Source organism: Coregonus clupeaformis, chromosome 16 (genome assembly GCF_020615455.1).
Source record: "Coregonus clupeaformis isolate EN_2021a chromosome 16, ASM2061545v1, whole genome shotgun sequence".
In the NCBI taxonomy this organism is placed as follows: domain Eukaryota; kingdom Metazoa; phylum Chordata; class Actinopteri; order Salmoniformes; family Salmonidae; genus Coregonus; species Coregonus clupeaformis.
In genome coordinates this window covers 36,089,040-36,113,884 of record NC_059207.1, presented here as the reverse complement: position 1 = coordinate 36,113,884, position 24,845 = coordinate 36,089,040, and the positions used below count along the sequence as shown (strand labels likewise).

The window sequence follows — 24,845 nt, the reverse complement described above, 5'->3', positions numbered from 1 at the left end:
TAGAAAATCTGTGGAGGGAGCTGAAGGTTCGAGTTGCCAAACGTCAGCCTCAAAACCTTAATGACTTGGAGAAGATCTGCAAAGAGGAGTGGAACAAAATCCCTCCTGAGATGTGTGTAAACCTGGTGGCCAACTACAAGAAACGTCTGACCTTTGTGATTGCCAACAAGGGTTTTGCCACCAAGTACTAAGTCATGTTTTGCAGAGGGGTCAAATACTTATTTCCCTCATTAAAATGCAAATCAATTTATAACATTTTTAACATGCGTTTTTCTGGATTTTTTTGTTGTTATTCTGTCTCTCACTGTTCAAATAAGCATACCATTAAAATTATAGACTGATCATGTCTTTGTCAGTGGGCAAACATACAAAATCAGCAGGGGATCAAATACTTTTTCCCCTCACTGTAGCTAATAGGGAACAGAGCAAAGTGTTTTTATTAACAATTATTCCAAATGTCTTATTCTGCAACAGTTGTGGATTTGATCATTGCAAGACAAAAAATGATGTTTCCAATGAAAGGTGTTATTATGTATTACGTGGCCCAGTAATGGCTTTCTCCACTGGATTCAGACATACGGAATGGCCCCTTTATTATTTCTATCTTACCAGCAGATAACATCGTTTTATTGGTTACTGACTAAATTACTAGTTTCCTGTTTTTCTGAGACAGCCGTTGCCTGTTTTTAAAGGTGAAGGTCGTGTATTTTATTTACTAATGATTTTTGTGAATTGTGATTGGGACCCTTTCTAGTGCACTGGCACTGCTTGTAGACTCAGTCTCATGATTTTGCCCGCTTACTCTTATTGACTCTGAATCCAAAATGTAACTTGTGATTCAGTTTGGATTTATTGTATAAAATAGTAGGTACCCTACTAGTTCTTAAGATTCAGTTGGATTGAGACTGATCAAAAAGGGACAATTCTATTGCAGTAACGCTACTGTAACATCCCCAAACCTGAATGTCATGTTAAGTTGATTGAATTTAATCATTTCTTACGTGATGCATAGTTGAACTGATCAAATAATAGAGGGATGAGTTACTTTGTGTATTGCATCTGAGCCAGCTTCTCCTGATAGGTAGAAAAGTGGAAGCTGGGAGTGAACTGAAGCGTTGGCTGGCATTGAGGGTGTTGTTTGAGTACAGCTCTCATCAGCCTCTGTAGAAGCGTAGATCTAGTGATCAATGCTGACCGTGGGGAACCTGGCATGTCATTGACTGTGTGTCAAGCCACAGAGCTGGAGTGGGAGGCAACAGAGGACAGAGGGGCCACTACTAGGCTAAAGAGAGGGAGATGGCTAGCTACTACACCCCTCGCCCTATTTGGCTTATTCCAGTGTCTCTTCTTTATCTCTCTTCTCACACAAACACACACACACACACACACACACACACACACACACACACACACACACAATGACGTATACTATTTTGCAAGTTAATAATATTGAAACCATTGGAAAGTGTGCTGTGGGTTTTGGCTGAGATTTGCTTCCCTACAATGTTTTGCAACAAAGACAATGAGCACTGAAAGGGGTAACATTACAAACAATGTTTCCATCCAGTCTTTATGCGAGTAAAGTCATACCGTATAAAAATAAAAAATAAAAATCACGACAGCTATAATGGAAATAGAAAGTTTTGGTACAATTTTATAAATGCCAACAGATAATTTGATCGTTCGACATGGTGGGTTCATTTTGTGTCATTAAAAATTAATTATGGGAGAAATGCAGGTGGAAATACCTTTTTATGCACAAATATTGATGTGAACTTGGAGTCACGCGTGATATGGTGTGTGAACCTCTCACTACGACTCGGGAAACCATGCAGTTTATTAAGCTACAGGTGAAATAAGTTAGGATGAACTTCACAGGGTGGTGAAAGTGCATGTTGATCTTGATGCTCCTTTCCAATAAATATCAAGGGTCTTATTCTGGTGACATGATGATCGATGCTTGACTGCTGTTTGACAAATAAAATCCATATATAAATCCTCATCATGTAGACTAGCCTACCCACACTATCTGCCAGCTGCTGGCTAGAGTGAACGTACCAAAACCAGAGTAGGCACATTTGCTATTTAACGCAACAGTTTTTGTGACAAAACTATCGGTAGTTGGAAATGCTATGGAAACACATTGAACTTTAGATTTCTATTCGGTATATGAAAACTTAAGCAAAAAAATGCATGTTGTGTGCACTACGTCATCACACACTGATTTCTGTCTGCAACAAGTCCGTTTGGTGGAAACACACCACTGGTGGGAAAATGCGCATATTTTCTTTATGCAAATCTTTTTATATTCGCATGAAAATCTGTTGCCAATTGGATGGAAACCTAGCTACAATGTGCCTTCTCAGACACACCCTAATAGGGCCTGCATATCTCGGGAACAAAGTGAGCATGCCTTGACACGTTTTTATTAGTACAATTGTGTGACACAATGCTTTTCCCTAACACGTTTTTAGTGAAGCGAAATTACAGTATTAGTGCCTAATTCTTCACCTTCTTACTTTTCTTCTCCAAAAACAAACCTCTCTTCAAAGTTAGCTTCTAACACAATTGTACATTTTTACATTTACATCATTTAGCAGACGCTCTTATCCAGAGCGACTTACAAATTGGTGTATTCAACTTATGATAGCCAGTGGGACAACCACCTTTTTCTTTCTTTCTTTTTAATTTTTTTATGGGGGGTGGTGGAAGAAGGATTACTTTATACTATTCCAGGTATTCCTTAAAGAGGTAGGGTTTCAAGTGTCTCCGGAAGGTGGTCAGTGACTCCGCTGTCCTGGCGTCGTGGGGGAGCTTGTTCCACCATTGGGGTGCCAGAACAGTGAATAGCTTTGACTGGGCTGAGCGGGAACTGTGCTTCCGTAGAGGTAGGGGAGCTAGCAGGCCAGAGGTGGATGAACGTAGTGCCCTCGTTTGGGTGTAGGGTCTGATCAGAGCCTGAAGGTAAGGATGTGCCGTTCCCCTCACAGCTCCGTAGGCAAGCACCATGGTTCTTGTAGTAGATGCGAGCCTCAACTGGAAGCCAGTGGAGTGTGCGGAGGAGTGGGGTGACATGAGAGAACTTGGGAAGGTTGAACACCAGATGGGCTGCAGCGTTCTGGATAAGTTGTAGGGGTTTAATGGCACAGGCAGGGAGCCCAGCCAACAGCGAGTTGCAGTAATCCAGACGGGAGATAACAAGTGCCTGGATTAGGACCTGTGCCGCTTTCTGTGTAAGGTAGGGTCGTACTCTGCGAATGTTGTAGAGCATGAACCTCCAGGATCGGGTCACCGCTTTGATGTTAGCGGAGAACGACAGGGTGTTGTCCAGGGTCACGCCAAGGTTCTTTGCACTCTGGGAGGAGGACACAATGGAGTTGTCAACCGTGATGGCTAGATCATAGAGCGGGCAGTCCTTACCCGGGAGGAAGAGCAGCTCCGTCTTGCCGAGGTTCAACTTGAGGTGGTGATCCGACATCCACACTGATATGTCTGCCAGACATGCAGAGATGCGATTTGCCACCTGGTTATCAGAAGGGGGAAAGGAGAAAATGAATTGTGTGTCGTCTGCGTAGCAATGATAGGAGAGACCATGTGAGGATATGACAGAGCCAAGTGAGTTGGTGTATAGAGAGAATAGGAGAGTGCCTAGAACTGAGCCCTAGAGCTGTACACAGATTTTGCTCAGCACAGCAGTTTTATTTCATGTCATTGAATCTGTTTTACAGTTTAGTGACATAGCCAATAGCCATATTCCTCTGCCCTCTGGCATGAATATTCAGTACAGAGCGAGAGCAGTTGGTAGACTGTGCCAAAAGTTTCACAGTTTGCTTTAGCTCAGCTCTACGTGTTTGTGCCCAGGCAAGCCTTCGTACGTCTGGCACTATTATGCTAATTTAGAAGGAAAGTTGTATCAACATGCTAACAGCCCATCCCTCCACTCTACCAAGTTAGGAGGGCTGCCTCAAAGCGGGTCCAAAATGTCAGCTCTCCAGTGTAACCAACCTCAGTCTCAGAGCGCTGCCTCTTGCAGTCATCCGAGTGTTTGGCCCCCAGGTCTGCCAAGTCATTCCCCAGGCCATTTCCATTGGCAACCACATCTTACAACCTAGAGAGTTCCACCTACTGCATCAATCAATCAAATGTATTTATAAAGCCCTTTTACGTCAGCTAATGTCACAAAGTGCTATACAGACACCCAGCCTAAAACCCCAAATAGCAAGCACGGTGGCTAGGAAAAACTCCCTAGAAAGGCAGGAACCTAGGAAGAAACCTAGACAGGAACCAGGCTCTGAGGGGTAGCCAGTTCTTTTCTGGCTGAGCCCGGTGGAGATTTATAAGAGTACATGGCCATTAAGACCAGATTGTTCTTCAAGATGTTCAAATGTTCATAGATGACCAGCAGGGTCAAATAATAATCACAGTTGTTGTAGAGGGTGCAACAGGTTAGTACCTCAGGAGTAAATGTCAGTTGGCTTTACATAGCCGAGCATTCAGAGGTTGAGACAGTAGGTGCAGTAGAGAGAGTTGAAAACAGCAGGTCCAGGACAAGGTAGCACGTCCAGTAAACAGGTCAGGGTTCCATAGCTGCAAGCAGAACAGTTGAAACTGGAGCAGCAGCACGACTAGTTGGACTGGGGACAGCCAGGAGTCATCAGGCCAGGTAGTCCTGAGGCATGGTCCTAGGGCTCAGGTCCTCTGGGAGTGGAGGGAGAGAGAATTAGAGGGAGCATACTTAAATTCACACAGGACACCAGATAAGACAGGAGAATTACACCAGATATAACAGACTGACCCAAGCCCCCCAGGCAGGATATAACCCCACCCACTTTGCCAAAGCACAGCCCCCACACCACTAGAAGGATATCAACAGACCACTAACTTACTACCCTGAGACAAGGCTGAGTATAGCCCACGAAGATCACCTCCACCGCACGAGCCCGAGGGGGCGGAAAACTGGACAGGAAAATCACGTCAGTGATTCACCCACTCAAGTGACGCACCACTCCTAGGGACGGCATGGACGAGCACTAGTAAGCTAGTGACTCAGCCCCCGTATTAGGGTCAGAGGCAGAGAATCCCAGTGGAGAGAGGGGAGCCGGCCAGGCAGAGACAGCAAGGGCGGTTCGTCGCTCCAGTGCCTTGCCGTTCACCTTCGCACCCCTGGGCCAGACTACACTCAATCATAGGACCTACTGAAGAGATGAGTCTTCAGTAAAGACTTAAAGGTCGAGACCGAGTCTGAATCTCTCACATGGATAGGCAGACTATTCCATAAAAATGTTGCTCTATAGGAGAAAGCCCTGCCTCCAGCTGTTTCCTTAGAAATTCTAGGGACAATAAGGAGGCCTGCGTGACCGTAGCGCACGTGTAGGTATGTACGGCAGGACCAAATCGAAGACATAGGTAAGAGCAAGCCTATGTAATGCTTTGTAGGTTAGGAGTAAAACCCTGAAATCAGCCCTAGCCTTAACAGGAAGCCAGTGTAGAGAGGCTAGCACTGGAGTAATATGATCACATAGGAGCTGTGTTTAGCACTAACTGAAGTTTATTTAGTGCTTTATCCGGGTGGCCGGAGAGTAGAGCATTGCAGTAGTCTACAAGTGACAAAAGCATGGATTAGCTTTTCTGCATCATTTTTGACAAAAAGTTTCCGATTTGTGCAATGTTACAAAGATGGAAAAAAGCTGTCCTTGAAATATTCTTGATATGTTAGTCAAAAGAGAGATCAGGGTCCAGAGTAACGCAGAGGTCCTTCACAGTTTTATTTGAGACGATTATACAACCTTCAAGATGAATTGTCAGATCCAAAAGCAGATCTCTTTATTTCTTGGGTCCTAGAACTAGCATCTCTGTTTTGTCCGAGTTTAAAAGTAAAACATTTGCCGCCATCCACTTTCTTATGTCTGAAACGCAGGCTTCCAGGGCTTCACCATGTTTTATCGAAATGTACAGCTGTGTGTTGTCCGCATAGCAGTGAAAGTTGACCCATACGTAAAAATGTATGCACACATGACTGTAAGTTGCTTTGGATAAAAGCGTCTGCTAAATGGCATATTATTATTATTATTATTATTATTATTATTATTATTATTATTATTATTATTATTATTGTGTTTCCGAATGACATCACCAAGAGGTAGAATATATAGTGAAAACAATAGTGGTTCTAAAACGTAACCTTGAGGAACACAAACTTACAATTGATTTGTCAGAGGTCAAACCATCCACAGAGACTAACTGATATCTTTCCGACAGATAAGATCTAAACCAGGCAAGAACTTGTCCTTGTAGACCAATTAGGGTTTCCAATCTCTCCAACAGAATGTGGTGATCGATGGTGTCAAAAGCAGCACTAAGGTCTAGGAACACGAGGACAGATGCAGAGCCTTGGTCTGACGCCATTAAAAGGTCATTTACAGTGGGGGAAAACAAGTATTTAGTCAGCCACCAATTGTGCAAGTTCTCCCACTTAAAAAGATGAGAGGCCTGTAATTTTCATCATAGGTACACGTCAACTATGACAGACAAATGTAGAATTTTTTTCTCCAGAAAATCACAGTGTAGGATTTTTAATGAATTTATTTGCAAATTATGGTGGAAAATAAGTATTTGGTCACCTACAAACAAGCAAGATTTCTGGCTCTCACAGACCTGTAACAACTTCTTTAAGAGGCTCCTCTGTCCTCCACTCGTTACCTGTTTTAATGGCACCTGTTTGATCTTGTTATCAGTATAAAAGACACCTGTCCACAACCTCAAACAGTCACACTCCAAACTCCACTATGGCCAAGACCAAAGAGCTGTCAAAGGACACCAGAAACAAAATTGTAGACCTGCACCAGGCTGGGAAGACTGAATCTGCAATAGGTAAGCAGCTTGGTTTGAAGAAATCAACTGTGGGAGCAATTATTAGGAAATGGAAGACATACAAGACCACCATAATTTGCAAATAAATTCATTAAAAATCCTACAATGTGATTTTCTGGATTTTCTTTTCTCATTTTGTCTGTCATAGTTGACGTGTACCTATGATGAAAATTACAGGCCTCTCTCATCTTTTTAAGTGGGAGAACGTGCACAATTGGTGGCTGACTAAATACTTTTTTTCCCCACTGTACCACCTTCACAAGTGCAGTCTCAGTGGGGGGTCTAAAACCAGACTGAAGCATTTCGTATACATTATTTGTCTTTAGGAAGGCAGTGAGTTGCTGCGCAACAGCTTTTTCAAAAAAAATTGAGAGGAATGGGAGATTCGATATAGGCCGATTTTATTTTTACGTTTTTTAAAAGTTTTCCAGGTTAAGGTTTGACTTTTTCAAGAGAGGCTTTATTACTGCCACTTTCAGTGAGTTTGGTACACATCCGGAGGATAGGAAGCAATTTATTATGTTCAACATAGGAGGGCCAAGCACAGGAAGTAGCTCTTTCAGTAGTTTGGTCAATGCAGAACCAAAATGTCTTTAAAACCACACCACCACATAATAAAGTAGCTTGTTTGAGGGATATGTGAACATGGAGGCTTCCTTTCATGTGCTACTCCTGCACAGCATCAGCTTTCTGACTCGCACACATCTACTGACAGACAGAGAGCAGCCAGCCTCCACAGCGAGAGACCTAATGAGGGCCACCTTCTCCTATTACTACGGCTACGTACTGTAGTTTTTTCCCTAGGTACATGGAGTAGCCAGACAAATTTAGAAAAAAGTATCCAGCCAGGGTGTTTCCGGGCTGTCTAAAGGGGTCCGGGGGCATGCAGAACGAGCTCTATTTTGGTGGCCTCTGGTACATTCTAATGCCATGATTCCATCCGAAATACACCGCTAAATTATTTAATTTAACTTCCCAGATCGTTAAAATGAGTTGTGGTATTGAGTAGAATTACATGACCTCCCAATTAAAATGACTGAAAATGGATTAATACAGTGTATGGTTAGTTTTGGATATTGTCTAGGCCTATATGATCAGGACTATTTTCTAAGTGAGAGAATATTAAACCTTTTTTTAACATTAAAGGGATAGTTCACACAAATGTAAAAATGACATTGAGTTCCTAACCCTGTAAGCGGTCTATGGACTGCAATATGACAGCAATCCATGCTTTGGTTTTGTTTACCCGGCCACTGTTTCAAATGCTAACTTTTTAGCATTTGTGGCACAAATCCAATCCAAGTCAAAGTACCTATATTAGGAATTCCGCGCTTCATGTCCCTCTCATTGAATAGCTCAAGCTGAAGGACGACCGGAGTACTTCTGGCTGCCATTAGCAACTAAATTATCCTTAACTTCTTCTATGTGCGATTTTTTTAATAATCTGTTCAAGGACATACATCTGGTGTAATACAAACAATTATTGGTACCAATAAAAAAAAAATATTTACACGAAGATTGCCATTTTCCCATTCGCTATAATGCGGTGTCCTGTTATCGGAAAACAATGCCTGCAGTACTGGAGTCAGCCTTGCCGTTCTCCCCTGGTGTGCATGCACACTAATTAACTGGGTGATTGATTAGCAAAGCATATGGAGCCATCTGACAATCTTTACTGACCAAAATATTCAAGGCTAATCATTAAACTTATGGTAGAGAAATGAACAACAGCTCTGGTGGACATTCCTGCAGTTAGCCTGACAATTGCACGCTCACTCAAAACATCTGTGGCATTGTGTTGTGTGACAAAACTACACATTTTAGTGTGGCCTTTTATTGTCCCCAGCACAAGGTTCACCTGTGTGTAATGATCATGCTGTTTAATCAGCTTCTTAATATGCCACACCTGTCAGGTGGATGGATTATCTTGGCAAAGGAGAAATGCTCACTAACAGGGATGCACACAAATTTGTGCAAAACATTTTAGAAACGCAAGGTTTTTGTGCGTATGGACAATTTTTGGGATCTTTTATTTCGGCTCATGAAACATGGGACCAACACTTTACATGTTGCGTTTATATTTTCGTAAAGTGTATAAACGATGTTATCGACATGTTGTAGCCTACCCAGCGGGCACACAACGTCATTATGACGTCTTATTCTGGTCATATTCTGGTTGTGACGTCATATGACCAAAATACCCAATGAAATGACACGTCATTTTCCAGGAAGTAGACTTGTAGTTTTTGAACATTTGTTGGTTTTTTGAAAGGTTTTCAACGGGAAAACACGTAGCGAAATGGTCTTCAGTGCCAAAACTTCATAGAAGGCATATGGCAGTAAATTCAAATATAATTTATATGTCTTAAATGAATGCGTTTTCACGAATGTAATGGTACAAACGTCAAGCCCATTCAAACGATTAGGAGACAGGACCTGGAAGTATGATGTAGGACAACGTCACATGCACATCAAAGGCCGCATTCAAGAAAACGTGGAACTCTGAAATGTTCGACTTGCAAACTCGTTGTAGAAAGGTGAGGTCCGAGTTTCCTACTTGGAAAGTATCAGAATCAACCAATAGGAAGCTCTACGCAAAAAACGTACCCACATTTTTACTCTGAGTTTCGTAGTTGTCTTGAACACAGCACTCTTTTTTGAGACGTCTTTACTATGACCAAAATATGACCATAAAATACGTATTTTGTTGAACGTCATACCAACGGACTAAAATCAGATGTTTATTCATCATCGTTGTTCTCATCAAGCTTCTCACATGATAACCTCCAGGTTTGGCTCGAGTCCGATCCGAGGAGTTAGGGATTTGGTTTGGAGATCCAAATTGAAAATGTATATGTACAGTGCATTCGGAAAGTATTCAGACCCCTTGACTTCTCCCACATTTTTGTTACGTTACAGCCTTATTCTAAAATGGATTAAATAATAAATATTCCTCATCAATCTGCACACCATACCCCATAATGACAAAGCCAAAACAGGTTTTTAGACATTTTTGCAAATGTATTAAAAATACAAAACAGAAATACCTTATTTACATAAGTATTCAGACCCTTTGCTATGAGACTCGAAATTGAGCTCCTGTTTCCATTGATCATCCTTGAGATGTTTCAACAACTTGATTGGAGTCCACCTGTGGTAAATTCAATTGATTTGGACATGATTTGGAAAGGCACACAACTGTCTATATAAGGTCCCGCAGTTGACAGTGCACGTCAGAGCAAAAACCAAGCCATCAGGTCAAAGGAATTGTCCATTGAGCTCTGAGACAGGATTGTGTCGAGGCACAGATCTGGGCAAGGCTACCAAAAAATGTCTGCAGCATTGAAAGTCCCCAAGAACACAGTGGCCTCCATCATTCTTAAATGGAAGAAGTTTGGATCCACCAAGACTCTTCCTAGAGCTGGCCACCCGTCCAAAATGAGCAAACATGGAGTTGACCAAGAACCCGATGGTCACTCTGACAGAGCTACAGAGTTCCTCTGTGGAGATTGGAGAAACTTCCAGAAGGACAACCCTCTCTGCAGCACTCCACCAATCAGGCCTTTACTGTGGAGTGACCTGACAGCCCGCTTGGAGTTTGCCAAAAGGCACCTAAAGGACACCATGAGAAACAAGATTCTCTGGTCTGATGAAACCAAGATTGAACTCTTTGGCCTGAATGCCAAGCATCACGTCTGGAGGAAATGTGGCACCATCCCTACGGTGCAGCATGGTGGTGGCAGCATCATGCTGTGGGGATGTTTTTCAGCGGCAGGGACTGGGAGACTAGTCAGGATCGAGGGAAAGATGAACGGAGCTAAGTACAGAGAGATCCTTGATGAAAACCTGCTCCAGAGTGCTCAGGACCTCAGACTGGGGCGAAGGTTCACCTTCCAACAGGACAACGACCCTAAGCACACAGCCAAGAAAACGCAGGAATGACTTCGGCACAAGTCTCTGAATGTCCTTGAGTGGCCAGCCAGAGCCCGGACTTGAACCCGATTGAATATCTCTGGAGAGACCTGAAAATATCTGTGCCGCAACGCTCCCCATCCAACCTGACAGAGCTTGAGAGGATCTGCAGAGAAGAATGGGAGAAACCTCCAAATACAGGTGTGCCAAGCTTGTAGCGTCATACCCAAGATGACTTGAGGCTGTAATCGCTGCCAAAGGTGCTTCAACAAAGTACTGAGTAATGGGTCTGAATACTTATGTAAAGGTGATATTTCAGTATTTTGTTTTTAATCAATTTGCTAACATTTCTAAAAACCTGTTTTTGCTTTGTTATTATGGGGTATTGTGTAGATGATGAGGGGGGGGGGGGAACAATTTAATCAATTTTAGAATAAGGCTGTAACGTCACAAAGTGGAAAAAGTCAAGCGGTCTGAATGCTTTCCGAATGCACTGTAACCCACACAGAAGGTCTCAAAAAGCAGGTTATACATACTTGCTTCCCGTATTCCCTTTTGAGAGAGATAGTGCATGTCAGTATCAACGCAGTAATTCACGAACAGCAACGGAACTCATTTGCATTGCAATAGTCAATGTACCGTACCAGGCAGTTCTTCAAAACAGCAACACAATGCTGGTTATCATACAGACATCACACCGTGTCCCTGTCTCTCGGTCTGAGTAAATCACCTAGCTGCTCAAGCTGCCTGCCTCGCAGCTCAAGCCGGCATCGGCACCTGCTGGGAGAAGGCTGGACAGACTTTTATGACTAGCGAATTGAAACTTTTAAATGAAAAAAAAAACTAAATAATTTATGAAGTGGAAAAGGTAGTGGGCCGAAAATGTGTCCGTTACCGGCTGTTTAGAAGGCGCTTAGTGGAAACACTTCCACAATCACAAGGCCATTCGCTATGTGTTAGTCATCCGGAGCTGAATCATTGGTGCTAACGTGGCTCTATGAACGGTGTTAGAATATGTTGCTCTGATCGTCTCTGTTCTCTTCTCTCATGGTGTGGACAGGTGGACGAGGATGTGGCGCTGGACCAAGCAGTGAAGTTCTGCCAGATACAGATGGCCACGTCAGCACAACGACAGGTAGGAGGATGACCTGGCCCACACACACACAGTGCATATTTCATGCATATACTCTACATAATCTACATGGACCCCATACAAACACAACACTCACAAATGTAAACATTCAATATGTCCATATATCCCAGGAGTTGAATCGAAGCACTGATCACAAATAGATCTACCCCAGGTTATATCATATTCTCATTTGTTTCATCTGCTCATCTGACTGGAGAGTTCTTCCAAAGCCAGGGCTTCTCTTCAATACATCTGGGCTTTGATTGAAGCTAGTTGAGGGATGTGTGGTCCCACAATTCAAATAAATCTTCAGGTTGATTGCTTGTTGTCTTTCCCATCCGCAAGATGTTAAGCTAGATCTAAATAATTCCCCCCATACTACTTGAAACTTGTCAGCCATGGATAGATGCCCTGGGGGAATGATACAGTACTCTACTCACTAAATACTGGAAAAGCAATGATTCAGTGATTGTTAATCATGACACATTCTGTTCTGTTACTTCCTCTTTGCTATCTGGGATACGTTATCCATTTTGATGCATGTTTGTTTATTTCTAGATGATGTTATAGCATGTCTGTTCCTCTACTCTGTTTGCACTACACATTCAGTGCCATTTCACTATTTTCCCCTAAGGCTGCTGTAACGTATATTTTAACCCCTTTCCATTGTATTCAAAGCACTTGTTTGCAACTACAGTGTACAGTACATTCAGAAAGCTTTTAGACCCCTTGACTTTTTCCACATTTTGTTACGTTACAGCCTTATTCTAAAATTGATAAAATAAAATAAATCCCACATTAATCTACACACAATACCCCATAATGACAAAGCAAAAACAGGTTTTTAGAAATGTTTGTTAATTTATTATCAACAAAATACTGAAATATCATATTTACATACACTACCGTTCAAAAGTTTGGAGTCACTTAGAAATGTCCTTGTTTTTAATGTCCTTCATTAAAATAACATCAAATTGATCAGAAATACAGTGTAGACATTGTTAATGTTGTAAATGGCTATTGTAGCTGGAAACGGCTGATTTTGAATGGAATATCTACATAGGCGTACAGAGGCCCATTATCAACAACCATCAGTCCTGTGTTCCAATGGCACGTTGTGTTTGCTAATCCAAGTTTATCATTTTAAAAGGCTAATTGATCAATTATGTTAGCACAGCTGAAAACTGTTGTGCTGATTAAATAAGCAATAAAACTGGCCTTCTTGAGACTAGTTGAGTATCTGGAGCATCAGTGCCAAATTGGTTTTTGCTCTGACATGCACTGTCAACTGTGGGATCTTGTCCAATCAGTTGAATTTACCACAGGTGGACTCCAATCAGTTGTAGAAACATTTCAAGGATGATCAATAGGAAACAGGATGCACCAGAGCTCAATTTCGAGTCTCATAGCAAAGAGTCTGAATACTTGTGTAAATAAGGTATTTCTGTTTTTTATTTTTAATACATTTGCAAAAATTTCAAAAAAAACTGGGGTATGGTGTGTAGATTGATAAGGAAAATGTGTTTAATCAATATTAGAATAAAGCTGTAACGTAACAAAATGTGGAAAAAGTCAAGGCATCTGAATACTTTCCGTATGTGTCAATTGAGTTTAAATTAAAGCCAAATAATACACTCTCTACTCTGCATGTCTGACTGCTAGTGTCTCTGACTGTATAGGAAAGACAGTCCTTTTAGATTGAGGGTTTCAGTAGTTATAATAAAGGATATTTAATGACAGAATAAGGCAACAACTGTTGGGACCCATTCACTGTAGCCTTGTTTAGCACTGTAGCCTAACTGAGGGAAATAACTAGCTGAAATGTCTGCTGGGGATTTGTGCTAGTTCTGTTTGCCCTTATTTGGGTGCTGTGCTGTTAGCTTATGAAGCCTGCAGAGCTCCATGGGTGGGCAACACAGCAGTGACTGGCTGCAGAAGGAGTCAACTAGATCAGAGTGTTGAGTTTCCTAACGGAGTGACATTCTTCTCTCTTCCATAGAGTACGTGAGACAGTGTGAGCTATTAACATGCGGTCTTTGTCTGTAGTAAGATGAGCAGTGTTCAAGCTGGGTAAATCCCAGGGCTTTCTTCTCTGCACCATCCTGCCAGTGCTTAAAATAACCCCAGGTGCACTGAGAATGTTCCTTTTTGTCCTCGGTCTTCACACAGTAGTTGCAGAACTTATTGGTTTGAACTGAGTATTTCCATTGGTATGTGCGGCATTGCTATTTGCACATGAAAGGAAATGTTACATTGAATTATATAGGGAAAATTGTAATACATTTTTTTATTCTGCAGCCATATGCAGAGGCGCTAGACACAGTGATATTAGATCCATTAAAATGCAAGTGATATCCAACGTGAAACTGGAAAAAGCCCATTATAATAGCTTTGTTGTGTGATGCTCACTCTAACCTATAATCATTGCAGCTGAGCTTTGTGTTTATCTCTCACATTCTTTATAAAATCATCAGTTCTTCTGCCTCATCTGTGGGTAGTCACTGAGCCCCCATCCCCCTGCCTCTGTATCCGGCTAGGGTCTCTCATCCTGTTGTCACGGTAATGTAAACCACAGTACAGCATACTGGAGGGAGAAAATGATGGGTAGGCTACGATAGCTCACAATTTACAGGTATTTAGCATAATTTATACAGATAAGGGTTGTGGTCATGGCCCTATAAAGGCTCAGTGTATGTGTGCATCACAAGTCATGATGTAGATAAGACTTTGATGCTGGATCCAAGCAGGATGGTTTCATAACAGTGTGCATGTGGTCAGCTGTCATCAGTGTGTCCCATTTATCACACCACATACAGGTTTCCCATGGGATTTTTGTCACAAATCCATGTTTTAGATTTAATTGACATTGTTGTTTGTATTCAAGGTCTAGTCACTATTCTAGTGGTTGTTATTTGGAAGGGCTAATGTAGTGCCTTCAGAAAGTATTCACACCCCTTGACTTTTTCCACAGTGTTGTGTTACAGCCTGAATTTAAAACAAATTAAATTGAGATTTTGTGTCACTGGCCTACACACAATACCTCATAATGTCAAAGTGGAATTATGTTTGTAGAAATGTTTACATATTGATAAAAAATGAAAAGCTGAAATGTCTTGAGTCAGTAAATGGCAAGCCTAAATAAGTTCAGGAGGACAAATTTGCTTAACAAGTCACATAAGTTGCATGGACTCAATAATAGTGTTTTACATGATTTTTGAATGACTACCTCATTTTTGTACTCCTCACATACAATTATCTGTAAGGTCCCCCAGTCGAGCAGTGAATTTCAAACACAGATTCAACCACAAAGACCAGGGAGGTTTTCCAATGCCTCGCAAAGAATGGTAGAAGGGTAAAAAAAAAAAAAGCAGACCTTGAATATCCCTTTGAGCATGGTGAAGTTATTAATTACACTTTGGATGGTGTATCAATACACCCAGTCACTACAAAGATACAGGCGTCCTTCCTAACTCCGTTGCCGGAGAGGGATTTTACCATGAGGCCAATGGTGACTTTAATAAAGAGTTGAATGGCTGTGATGGGAGAAAACTGAGGATGGTCAACAACATTGTAGTTACTCCACATTAACCTAAATGACAGAGTGAAAAGAAGGAAGTCTGTACAGAATAACAATATTCCAAAAGATGCATCCTGTTTGCGATAATGCACTAAATTAAATCTGCTAAAAATGTGGCAAAGAAATTAACTTTATGTCCTGAATACAAAGCGTAATAGTTGGGGCAAACACAACGCGTCACTGAGTACCACTCTTCATATTTTCAAGCATGGTGGTGGCTGCATCATGTTATGGGTATGCTTGTCATTGACAAAAAATAAACGGAATAGAGCTAAGCACAGGCAAATCCTAGAGGAAAACCTGGCTCAGTCTGCTTTCCAACAGACACTGGGAGACAAATTCACCTTTCAGCAGGACATTAACCTAAAACAGGCCAAATGTATGCTCTCTCAGGTGCACAAATCTAGATGACTGAGTGACACCTGTGAACGGAGACAGAAGATTCATACAACGTAGCCCAGTCACCAAACAGCTTGATCATCACATTACAGTGAGCACACTGTGAACCCTCTCTTGTGTATAGAGATTACATTTTACTGAGCCTGAAAAAGGATGAGTTCATATCAAGACACTCAATTATAATGAGTTGCAGAGTTGCCATTGTTAAGGTACAGAAGTTGTTGTTATTGTGCAGCTGGGCTATGTGATCTTTGAGACAGCTCACGCCTGGTAAGAGGAGGTTGGCATAAGGCTAAGCAACTCCCCTGCAGGGGCCTGGTTGTTACTCATGTGGGTGGGATAATCTGCACTATCTGCTAGTCATGTATTGAGAGGATTCATTATAATATCTTGCAGTTTCATCCATCCATTTACTTGGGACTTATTTGCACAATTTTGTGGGCGGCCATGGTCTCATTGGCACTCTGTCCTCCTTACCAAGAAGTCAGGTCACATCTCAAAGACTTCAGTGCCACCTGCCTAAGTCCAGGTAGAATATGGAGCTTCAGGTCTAAAAGAAACAGTGACAGCCCTTGAACTAAGTCTTATTTGGAGGAACGATAACTTGGCTATAACGATAACTTGGAGAGGCAATCATTTCATTAAAAGATGATCAGAACAGGAGTTGACATATACAGAGATAATAAGCTGCTTTCAAACCCCATCTCAGTAATTGCAGAAGGGACCATCCACTTTGAAACCAGTCTGGCTGTAAGCAGTCTACAGATGATACACAATGAATGGTGGAAACAACAACTAGGCTGCACGGAAGAGTCTGCTGCAGTGCTCTCAGGTACTTTTTCTCAGAGCAAAGGGTCTTTATTGTGTTCCTATGTCTTTATGTATAATTCATGATATAAGAAGCTTCAAAGCTAGCAGTGGAACCCTGTGGGAGCTGCTGTTGTTGGTCTGTGTTGAGCTGTGCTGTGGGTCTGTTACAGTTGGAGGTTTGGTTGGTTGATTTGTTTGTTGAAGCCTGTGTGAATACCTCATGGAGCCTCATAAAAACAATTCTGACTCAGAGCAGGATTTGACTATAAATCCCTGCAGTGGGATCCTGAGAAAAATACCAAGTGAGCAATGTTATCGGTAGATCAGCTGACTGATCCAGACTAACCTTGTGTTGTGTGGCAACCTGGTAGTCATGTTACCTTAAAGCTGAGACCCACGAAAGGTGAAACGGTGCCATTGGTCGCCCCCAGGCACAATTGTTACTGTTTTTGTTTTGTTTTTTAAAAGTAGGAGATGAGCATTCGGCAACGTAATAAAATAAAAAAAACCTTAGTACATACTCTGCTGTTCTATCGCGCGTGCAATGATGTCAGAGGGAATAAAACGTGTTTGCTGTTTTAAGTAATGTATTTTGTTATTGTAATATCGCAAATGGACATTTCAGTTTCACTGCAATGGATTCCAACTTTAACCTGGACATGAGTCATGATAACATTATAGAAAATCATATATACTCCCTCTTGTGCAATAATTTGATTTGAATCTTTAAAGTGAGATGAAATTACACTGACCCTCTGACTTCTTACCTTCATTTGATTAGCTTTACTACTCATGTATATCATTATCAGTGCCCTGCATCGAATTCCTCCTTCCCAGTTATCCAATGTGTCCTTACCATTCAGCTACTTTTAAAAAAGAGATGGCATTCAGTCCAAAGCTTTCCTATTTCAGAGGGAAAACCGAACGGAAACTGTATTCATGCTGTTTGCCATTGGCTGTGTTCTTCCGGTTGCCATGACAGCGGCTGTGGGAGCTCTTGTCACAGGTTGTTTGTGCAGCTCTTGTGTTTATGAGTAGTCCTCAAAACACGCATGGGAGAGTGGCAGGCAGGGGTGGAGTGTAGACCTGGAGTTGTGTTCCTGTGGTGGCAGATCAGATCCCCCTCCAGCGACCTGCCTGCTTGCCCAGTCTGACACCACACACTACAGGTTCCACACAGAGAAGGAAGCCTCAGACCCCCTGAGACCTCCATAGGACACTGCTCTAGCATAAAGTCAGTGTAATAGTAATGACGGTCATTTTTTTGTGTGAACAGTGAGATGGCATTGGCTATGATTACTCGTACTGTTTCTACGGTGGTTCTATGTCCAGCACATTCTCCCTCGTGGTCCTCTGTAGCTCAATTGGTAGAGCATGGCGCTTGTAACGCCAGGGTAGTGGGTTCGAACCCCGGGACCACCCATACGTAAAAATTTATGCACACATGACTGTAAGTCGCTTTGGATAAAAGCGTCTGCTAAATGGCTTATTATTATTATTATTATTATTATTATTATTATTATTATTATTATTATTATTATTATTATGTGCAGTTGGCAGTGCTCTATCTGTACAGGGGAAATAATATTTGACTGCAGATGGGCACTCCAAGTCAGGCTCCTCCTCCTTACTGCCACTCTATCTTTATCTTCATCAGTCTGCCAGTGATGCCCCGACAACACCTAAGTACTCCAAGGAGCACCGCGACATCTTCTTCCCTGCCTCTCTGCCCACCCCAGTCCTGCTCAGCCACGCTGCCTGCCACCCCCTGTCTGTCCAGGATAGCCAAACCAAACTCCAGTACGAGCCCCTGGGCAAGGTGCCCAGACCTCCAGCCAGCGGCTCCCACGAGCATTGTCAGCCCCAGCACAGGAGAGCCCCCCTGCCCATCCACCTTGCTTCAACTATGGCCTTCCACCCCCAAACAGGTCAGTTTCCTCCCTCCTCCTTTCTCAGTACATTTCATAAAACACAGCAGTAACACTGCCTGTTAAACTTGTCTGTTAAAAAACATGTTTAAAATATGCTACTACAAAGAGGATAAGGTCATCAAACATTTCATTAAAATTGTGTGGATCCTCTTTGGAGAATATATTGTAATGTGAATTGATTTGTAACACTCACAGTAAGTTAGCTACAAACTGGTTTTGTTCACTGTACTCTATCTGCAGTTGATGATACCCTGCTTTGTACCTGCTTCTCTAGGGGAGGAGGACAGATGAGACTGTCAGAGCTGCTCTCTCTCGCTCTTGGTCTGTCACTGTGCAATTAGATAGCCTGCCAGCAGGGGGCACACTTGCCCACCCAGAGCTGTGTTGCGTAACTACTGTACATCATGACCTGGTTGAATGTTGACTTTCTGGTTTAGTAAGTCACTTATGTCTCCCTAGTACATAGCACATCTGACACTTACAGATGGAAGTGTTTGAAATAATTATCTGTCTAACTTGGAACACTGTTCTCCTGATGATACATTGTTTCCGTATGACACAATTGTGTCAAGCCTCTTTTTAGTTTACCGTCCTGATTGTTGAGTACATTGAATATTTAAGGAGGATATCATCCACATGAGAGTGCACACACACACGAGGTTAAGGAGATCAATGCTCAGCATCAGGAAGCTCGGCACTGAAATCTACTAATGGTTTCCCAGGCAACCTGAATGAAGAGATCGGGTAGAGAGAGAGTGGATTATTGTATTTGCTGTCCGTGCTGCCAGCGCTACTGTATGCTGCATGCTGAGGCATTACTCCCTCATATATCCTATTTTCCTCCAGCTTTCATTGTGGGGTCTGTTATGGCAGCCTGGAACAATATTTGAAATCAGTGGCTTTGTTTGTCTGTGTATAAAAATGACATTTATGTTCCAGTAAGCTCATGTTAATGTTGGTCATTGCAAACATTCTTGCTATAGTATAGTTCACTGCATACTCAATCAGTCTCAAATGGGTTATTCCGTCAATCCCAGAAGTATGAGTGAGAGCCTGCCATCTTGTCTTTCTTCACTGTGCTGGTGTATATGTTTTGAATGCTGTATGGATTGTGACCCAGCCAGGTGATGTGATGTGGTTGTGTTTCTCCAGAGGAACGTGAGGAGCCCCCAGAGGGACTGTCCTACAGACAGCAGGAGTCTCATCTTTGCCAACAAATGAAGCTGGCCACTGTGTCCCCAGGGCAGGAGGCTGCAGGCTGGCACCATGACGAGCCTGCTTCCTGTAGTGCCACACAACCCTGCTCAGGTAAGAACATTTACAACCAGGAAATACCAAGAGGGAAAGTAAGAATTCTAATAAGGGGAGGATCCATTTGAGAAGTTGTCATAATGTTTCTCTGTCCCACCTCCTCTGTTGTTCAGACCAGCAGCTGTATGGCAGCAGTGAACAGTCCAAGATGTCGGACCCTAGTCGTATCCGCTCGCGCATCCCCCCCAACATGCCAAAGCTCTTCATCCCCTCCACCGTCACCAAGTTCCCCCCGGAGATCACCGTCACCCCGCCTACTCCCACCCTGCTCTCCCCCAAAGGAAGTATTTCAGAGGAAACCAAGCAGAGACTCAAGGTGCTCTCTCGTTCTCGCTCTCCTCTCTTTCTCTCTCTGTCTCGCCCTCCTATCCAATTTGTAAGTCGCTGTGGATAAGAGCGTCTGCTAAATGACGTAAATGTACATGTAAATCTATTTCTCTCGCTCTCTATCCTGTCTCTCTTTCTCTATCCTGTCTCTATCTCTCTATCCTATCTCTCTCTCTCTCTCTAGCATATCTATTTATCTATCTCTATCTATTTCTCTGGCAACTTTCTATCTTCTCACCCTGTCTGTTACTGAAACTAAACCCTCCTGTTCTCTGCTCCTGTTCCCCTGTGTAGAACGTGATCCTGTCCTCCCAGTCGGCGGCCACAGTGAAGAAGGAGACGCTGAGCCAGCCAGCCCTGGAGGTGCAGGAGACCTCCAGCCAGGAGTCATCTCTGGAGAGTGAATCAGACGATGGGGATGAGGAGGATGATTACATGGACATCTGAGCCACTGCTACAAGACTGAACAAACCCAGGCCACTCCTTCGAGCTAGACCTGACTACCATCAAACCCCTCCACCTCCCCCCTTGTCTTGAAATGATGGAATGGTACATGTCACTGCAGCTAGTGTCTCTGTGTTGGTGCAGTTGGTCTATCTTGTAATTTCAAGCTGTCTGAATGAAAAAAAGCTATTGAAGTGAAAATGTGCAAATGCGCAATGTTCTGCTCTTGACACTGGATGACTGGGGATGTTTTTAGTTCAACAACAATTTAGCAAAGTGCCATTTACACTTATCACACCTGCCAGCTAACCAAGCTCTCTGTAGTCTTTCACATGAAGGTGTAGAATGATGATCTACACTTACTGTAAGTTAAATGGTCAGAATTGGTGGTGGATTGTTGCTATGCAGATACATTCTTAGCATGCAGTGCAGTTGGCATCCTTGGCTGTGATTTATACATCTTGCACATGTAATGGGGACTAGAATTTGGCCTGCTTGTACTGTATGTTTCAACTGCAGCTAAATCCTTGTTGTGATGCAACATCCCACACTGAGGTGCTTCAACATGATGAAATGTGCCATGGCAACATATCACAGCTGCCAGACAACTTCTGTCCATACACATTGATATAGGAATCTAAACGGCGAGAAATACACAGTTGTATGTGACCTGTATTTTCATGGACACTAAGATTAACTAAGGACTGCAAACCAGAGTTTTATATAGGGCTCCTAAAGCAATGTTGAGGACCCTACTTCTCCAAGCCTAATAACCTGTAGCAGATTGGATATGTTTACACTTCCAAGTGGGATGTCTTTGATTTGTCTCTTGTTTATGTTCTATTTTTGTACTCAACTGTATTATATCAAGTCTTGTTTGATTTTGTCCTTTTGTTTCTGTGTGGATTTGTAGCTTGGAGGACCCTTTTTTTTCCAGGAGGAGGTCCTGTCACCAGCATTGCTCAGAATAATAGACAAAGTGATGTTTTGGATTAGTCTGAATTAGCTTTTGTACATATCACACTTAAAACATATTCTCAAATGAGGCAACTCTTACATGGTCCGGGTGTTTATTTAGCGTTGGGGTCAAGTACACCTCCATTCTAGTAAATTCAGGTAGCACATTGAAATTGAACTAATTAATATGTATGTTCATCAGTAGTTTCAGTTTTATTTGCTGAATTCGTTGGCATTGGAATGGAAGGTGTGGATGTTCCTAATTCAGAGAAAATGCCTTGGTAAATATGTTTAAATTCTATGTCAACTCAGAGGATGACAATAGAATGTTTTTTACAGATAGTTTCTATAAAAAGGATATTTACCATATGTTTCTTGTAAATTGTCTATAAGAAGACTTTTTAAAAAGGAAAAAATTATGAACGAATAATTGTAAAGCATCATCACCCAAACAAGTCTTGCTTGACTACCTACCTGTAAATGGATGTTTGTATTTTTTGGTGTAAAATACTGTTTTGTATTTCTACTGCTGAGCTTCTTATGGGAATGTATAATGGCTGAGAGGGTTTTCTTCTGCTCTTCAACCTTAAACCTTGGCTCAGGCTGGGGAGTTGTTGTTCTCTACATATTAACTTGCCGCATTAAAGATGTCACAAACCAAAAATATACGTGATACACTCTTACCTGGTCTTGGTGCTCTTTAATTATACTGTCTGTATAATTTCAGCCTGTAGTTTTGAAAGTAGCGCTCACGAGCCAAAACGGGTCCCCGAAAATTGTGCGCAATGTGTACAACGTCATCTAATTCGTATGATATGTTATGAATTCTAATTCGTATGATATGTTATGAATTCTAATTCGTATGATATGTTATGAATTCGTATGATATGTTATGAATTCTAATTAGTATGATATGTTATGAATTCTAATTCGTATGATATGTTATGAATTCTAATTCGTATGATATTTTACGAATGTCTAATTGCTTAAGATCCCGTTCATCTCTTTAATACATATTTTCATTACTTGGTGTTTTGAACTGAAATGTTCTGTTTATTTTCATATTTAGGTTGAGTTTGAACTTCATCCCCCAGCAGCTGTAATTGTCACGAATTCCTCCGAGACTGCTCCTCCTCCTTGTTCGGGCAGGCTTCGGCGTTCGTCGTCCCCGGAGTACTAGCTGCTACCGCTTGATGTTCTCTGTTTGTTTGGTTTTGTCTTGTTGGTGCACCTGTTTCGTCTTATATATTGATTATGTCACCTATAAGTTTCCTTTGGTTTTGTTTGCAGTTGTGTGTTGTTGTCCGCCTGTCCGTTGGTGTATCTTTATTGTGCTCTAGTAGTTAGTGTTTTTACGCACTGTTTGCGTAATCGCTCGCCTCCTGTGTTTGAGGCCCGTTATTTTTGTTATTGTCTTTGTGACAATTTAAAGTCGTTTCGACTAAGCTTCTGTGTCCTGCGCCTGACTCCAACACCGCATCCACATCAGCTTGTGACAGAACAACACACCATACTATGGAGTCAGCAGGAGCAGCGGCGGCGACCGAGTCGCTGGAGGATCGGTTCAGCTGCCAGGACGCCAGGATCCAGCAACTCGGCTCCGCCATGCAGGAGGTGATGAACACCCTGCGCCGATGGGAAAGGGGAGGTGTGCCCACACCTCCTCCTACATTACCACCACCATCGGCCAGCCCCACCAGACCAGCTCCGGAATCCAGTGGGATTCGGCTCTTGCTCCCGAGGGCGTATGATGGCACCACAGCCGGGTGTCAGGGGTTCCTCCTTCAGGTGGAACTCTACCTGGCCACCATACACCCGGCGCCCTCGGGATACGAGAGCGTTTCCGCCCTCATCTCCTGTCTCTCCGGCAAGGCGTTGGAGTGGGCCAACGCCGAATGGAGGGGAATAGACGCCGCCACCATCGGCTACGCGGAGTTCTCCCGCCGCTTCAGGGCTGTATTCGATCACCCTCCTGAGGGTAAAGCGGCGGAGGAGCGTCTGTTCCACCTCCGACAGGGGAAGAGGAGCGCACAGGAGTTCGCCCTGGATTTCCGGACTCTAGCGGCGGATGCGGGGTGGAATGAGAGGGCCCTCATCGACCACTATCGGTGTAGCCTGCGTGAGGACGTTCGTCGAGAGCTGGCCTGCAGGGACACCAATCTGTCCTTCGCCCAGCTGGTGGACATGTCCATCCGTCTGGATACCCTGCTGGACACCCGCGGACGTCCCGAGTTGGGGCCGTCCATTCCATCCCCCAGCACCTCCGAGCCGAGCCCTATGGAGCTCGGGGGTGCTGGCGCTAGAGAGAGAAGGAGAGAGAACCCGAGGGGGGCCGTCCCCTGCACCAACTGTGGCCGTGGAGGACACACTGCGGCTAGGTGCTGGGGAGGGTCTCCAGGGAATCGGGGCAACAGGTCGCGCACTGGGGAGTCATTTCAGGTGAGTAGGCGCCCCACTCACCCAGAGCTCTCTGTTGTTCACTTGTGTATACCTGTGGTATTTCCTCAGGTTGCATCTCATTCCCAGCATAAGGCGCTAGTCGATTCAGGTGCAGCTGGGAATTTTATTGATCGGAAATGTTGTACTAAGTTAGGGATTCCCCTCCTGCCCGTTGATGCACCCTTCCCTGTCCATGCCCTAGATAACCGCCCGTTGGGATCTGGGTTGATTAGGGAGGTCACAGCGCCACTAAAGATGAAGACGCAGGGGGGTCATGAGGAGATCATTCAGTTGTACCTGATTGACTCTCCTGCGTATCCCGTGGTGCTGGGGCTTCCTTGGTTAATCACCCATGACCCCACCATTTCGTGGCAACAGAGGGCTCTCAAGGAATGGTCTGACCAGTGTGTTGGGCGATGTTTAGGTGTTTCCGTTGGGGCGACCACGGTGGAGAGTCCGAACCAAGTGCCCGCAATGCACATTCCCCCTGAGTATGAGGATTTGACACTTGTGTTCAGCAAGACGAGGGCGACGCGATTGCCACCTCATAGATAGGGAGATTGTGCGATAAACCTCCAGACAGGTCCGGCACTCCCGCGGAGCCATGTGTATCCTCTGTCTCAAGAGGAGACGGCGGCTATGGAGACATACATAGCTGAGTCCCTGAGACAAGGATACATACGGTCCTCCACTTCCCCTGCGTCCTCAAGTTTCTTTTTTGTGAAGAAGAAGGATG

The 24,845-nt window shown here is 43.3% G+C and overlaps 1 protein-coding gene across 4 annotated transcripts in view; it reads left to right on the top strand.

Annotated features, from left to right (window-relative positions):
• LOC121584810 (calcineurin-binding protein cabin-1-like) overlaps positions 1–22,350 on the top strand; it is a 70,598-nt gene extending 48,248 nt beyond the window's left edge. For all 4 annotated transcript variants that reach the window (XM_045225702.1, XM_045225704.1, XM_045225703.1 and 1 more), the window contains exons 34-38: positions 11,843–11,917; positions 18,358–18,628; positions 19,784–19,939; positions 20,056–20,258; positions 20,564–22,350. In XM_045225702.1, the coding sequence (XP_045081637.1) occupies positions 11,843–11,917; positions 18,358–18,628; positions 19,784–19,939; positions 20,056–20,258; positions 20,564–20,716 (858 nt within the window). In that variant the 3' untranslated portion in view covers positions 20,717–22,350. The remainder of the gene's footprint in view (positions 1–11,842; positions 11,918–18,357; positions 18,629–19,783; positions 19,940–20,055; positions 20,259–20,563) is intronic.
• Positions 22,351–24,845: the final 2,495 nt, after the last annotated feature.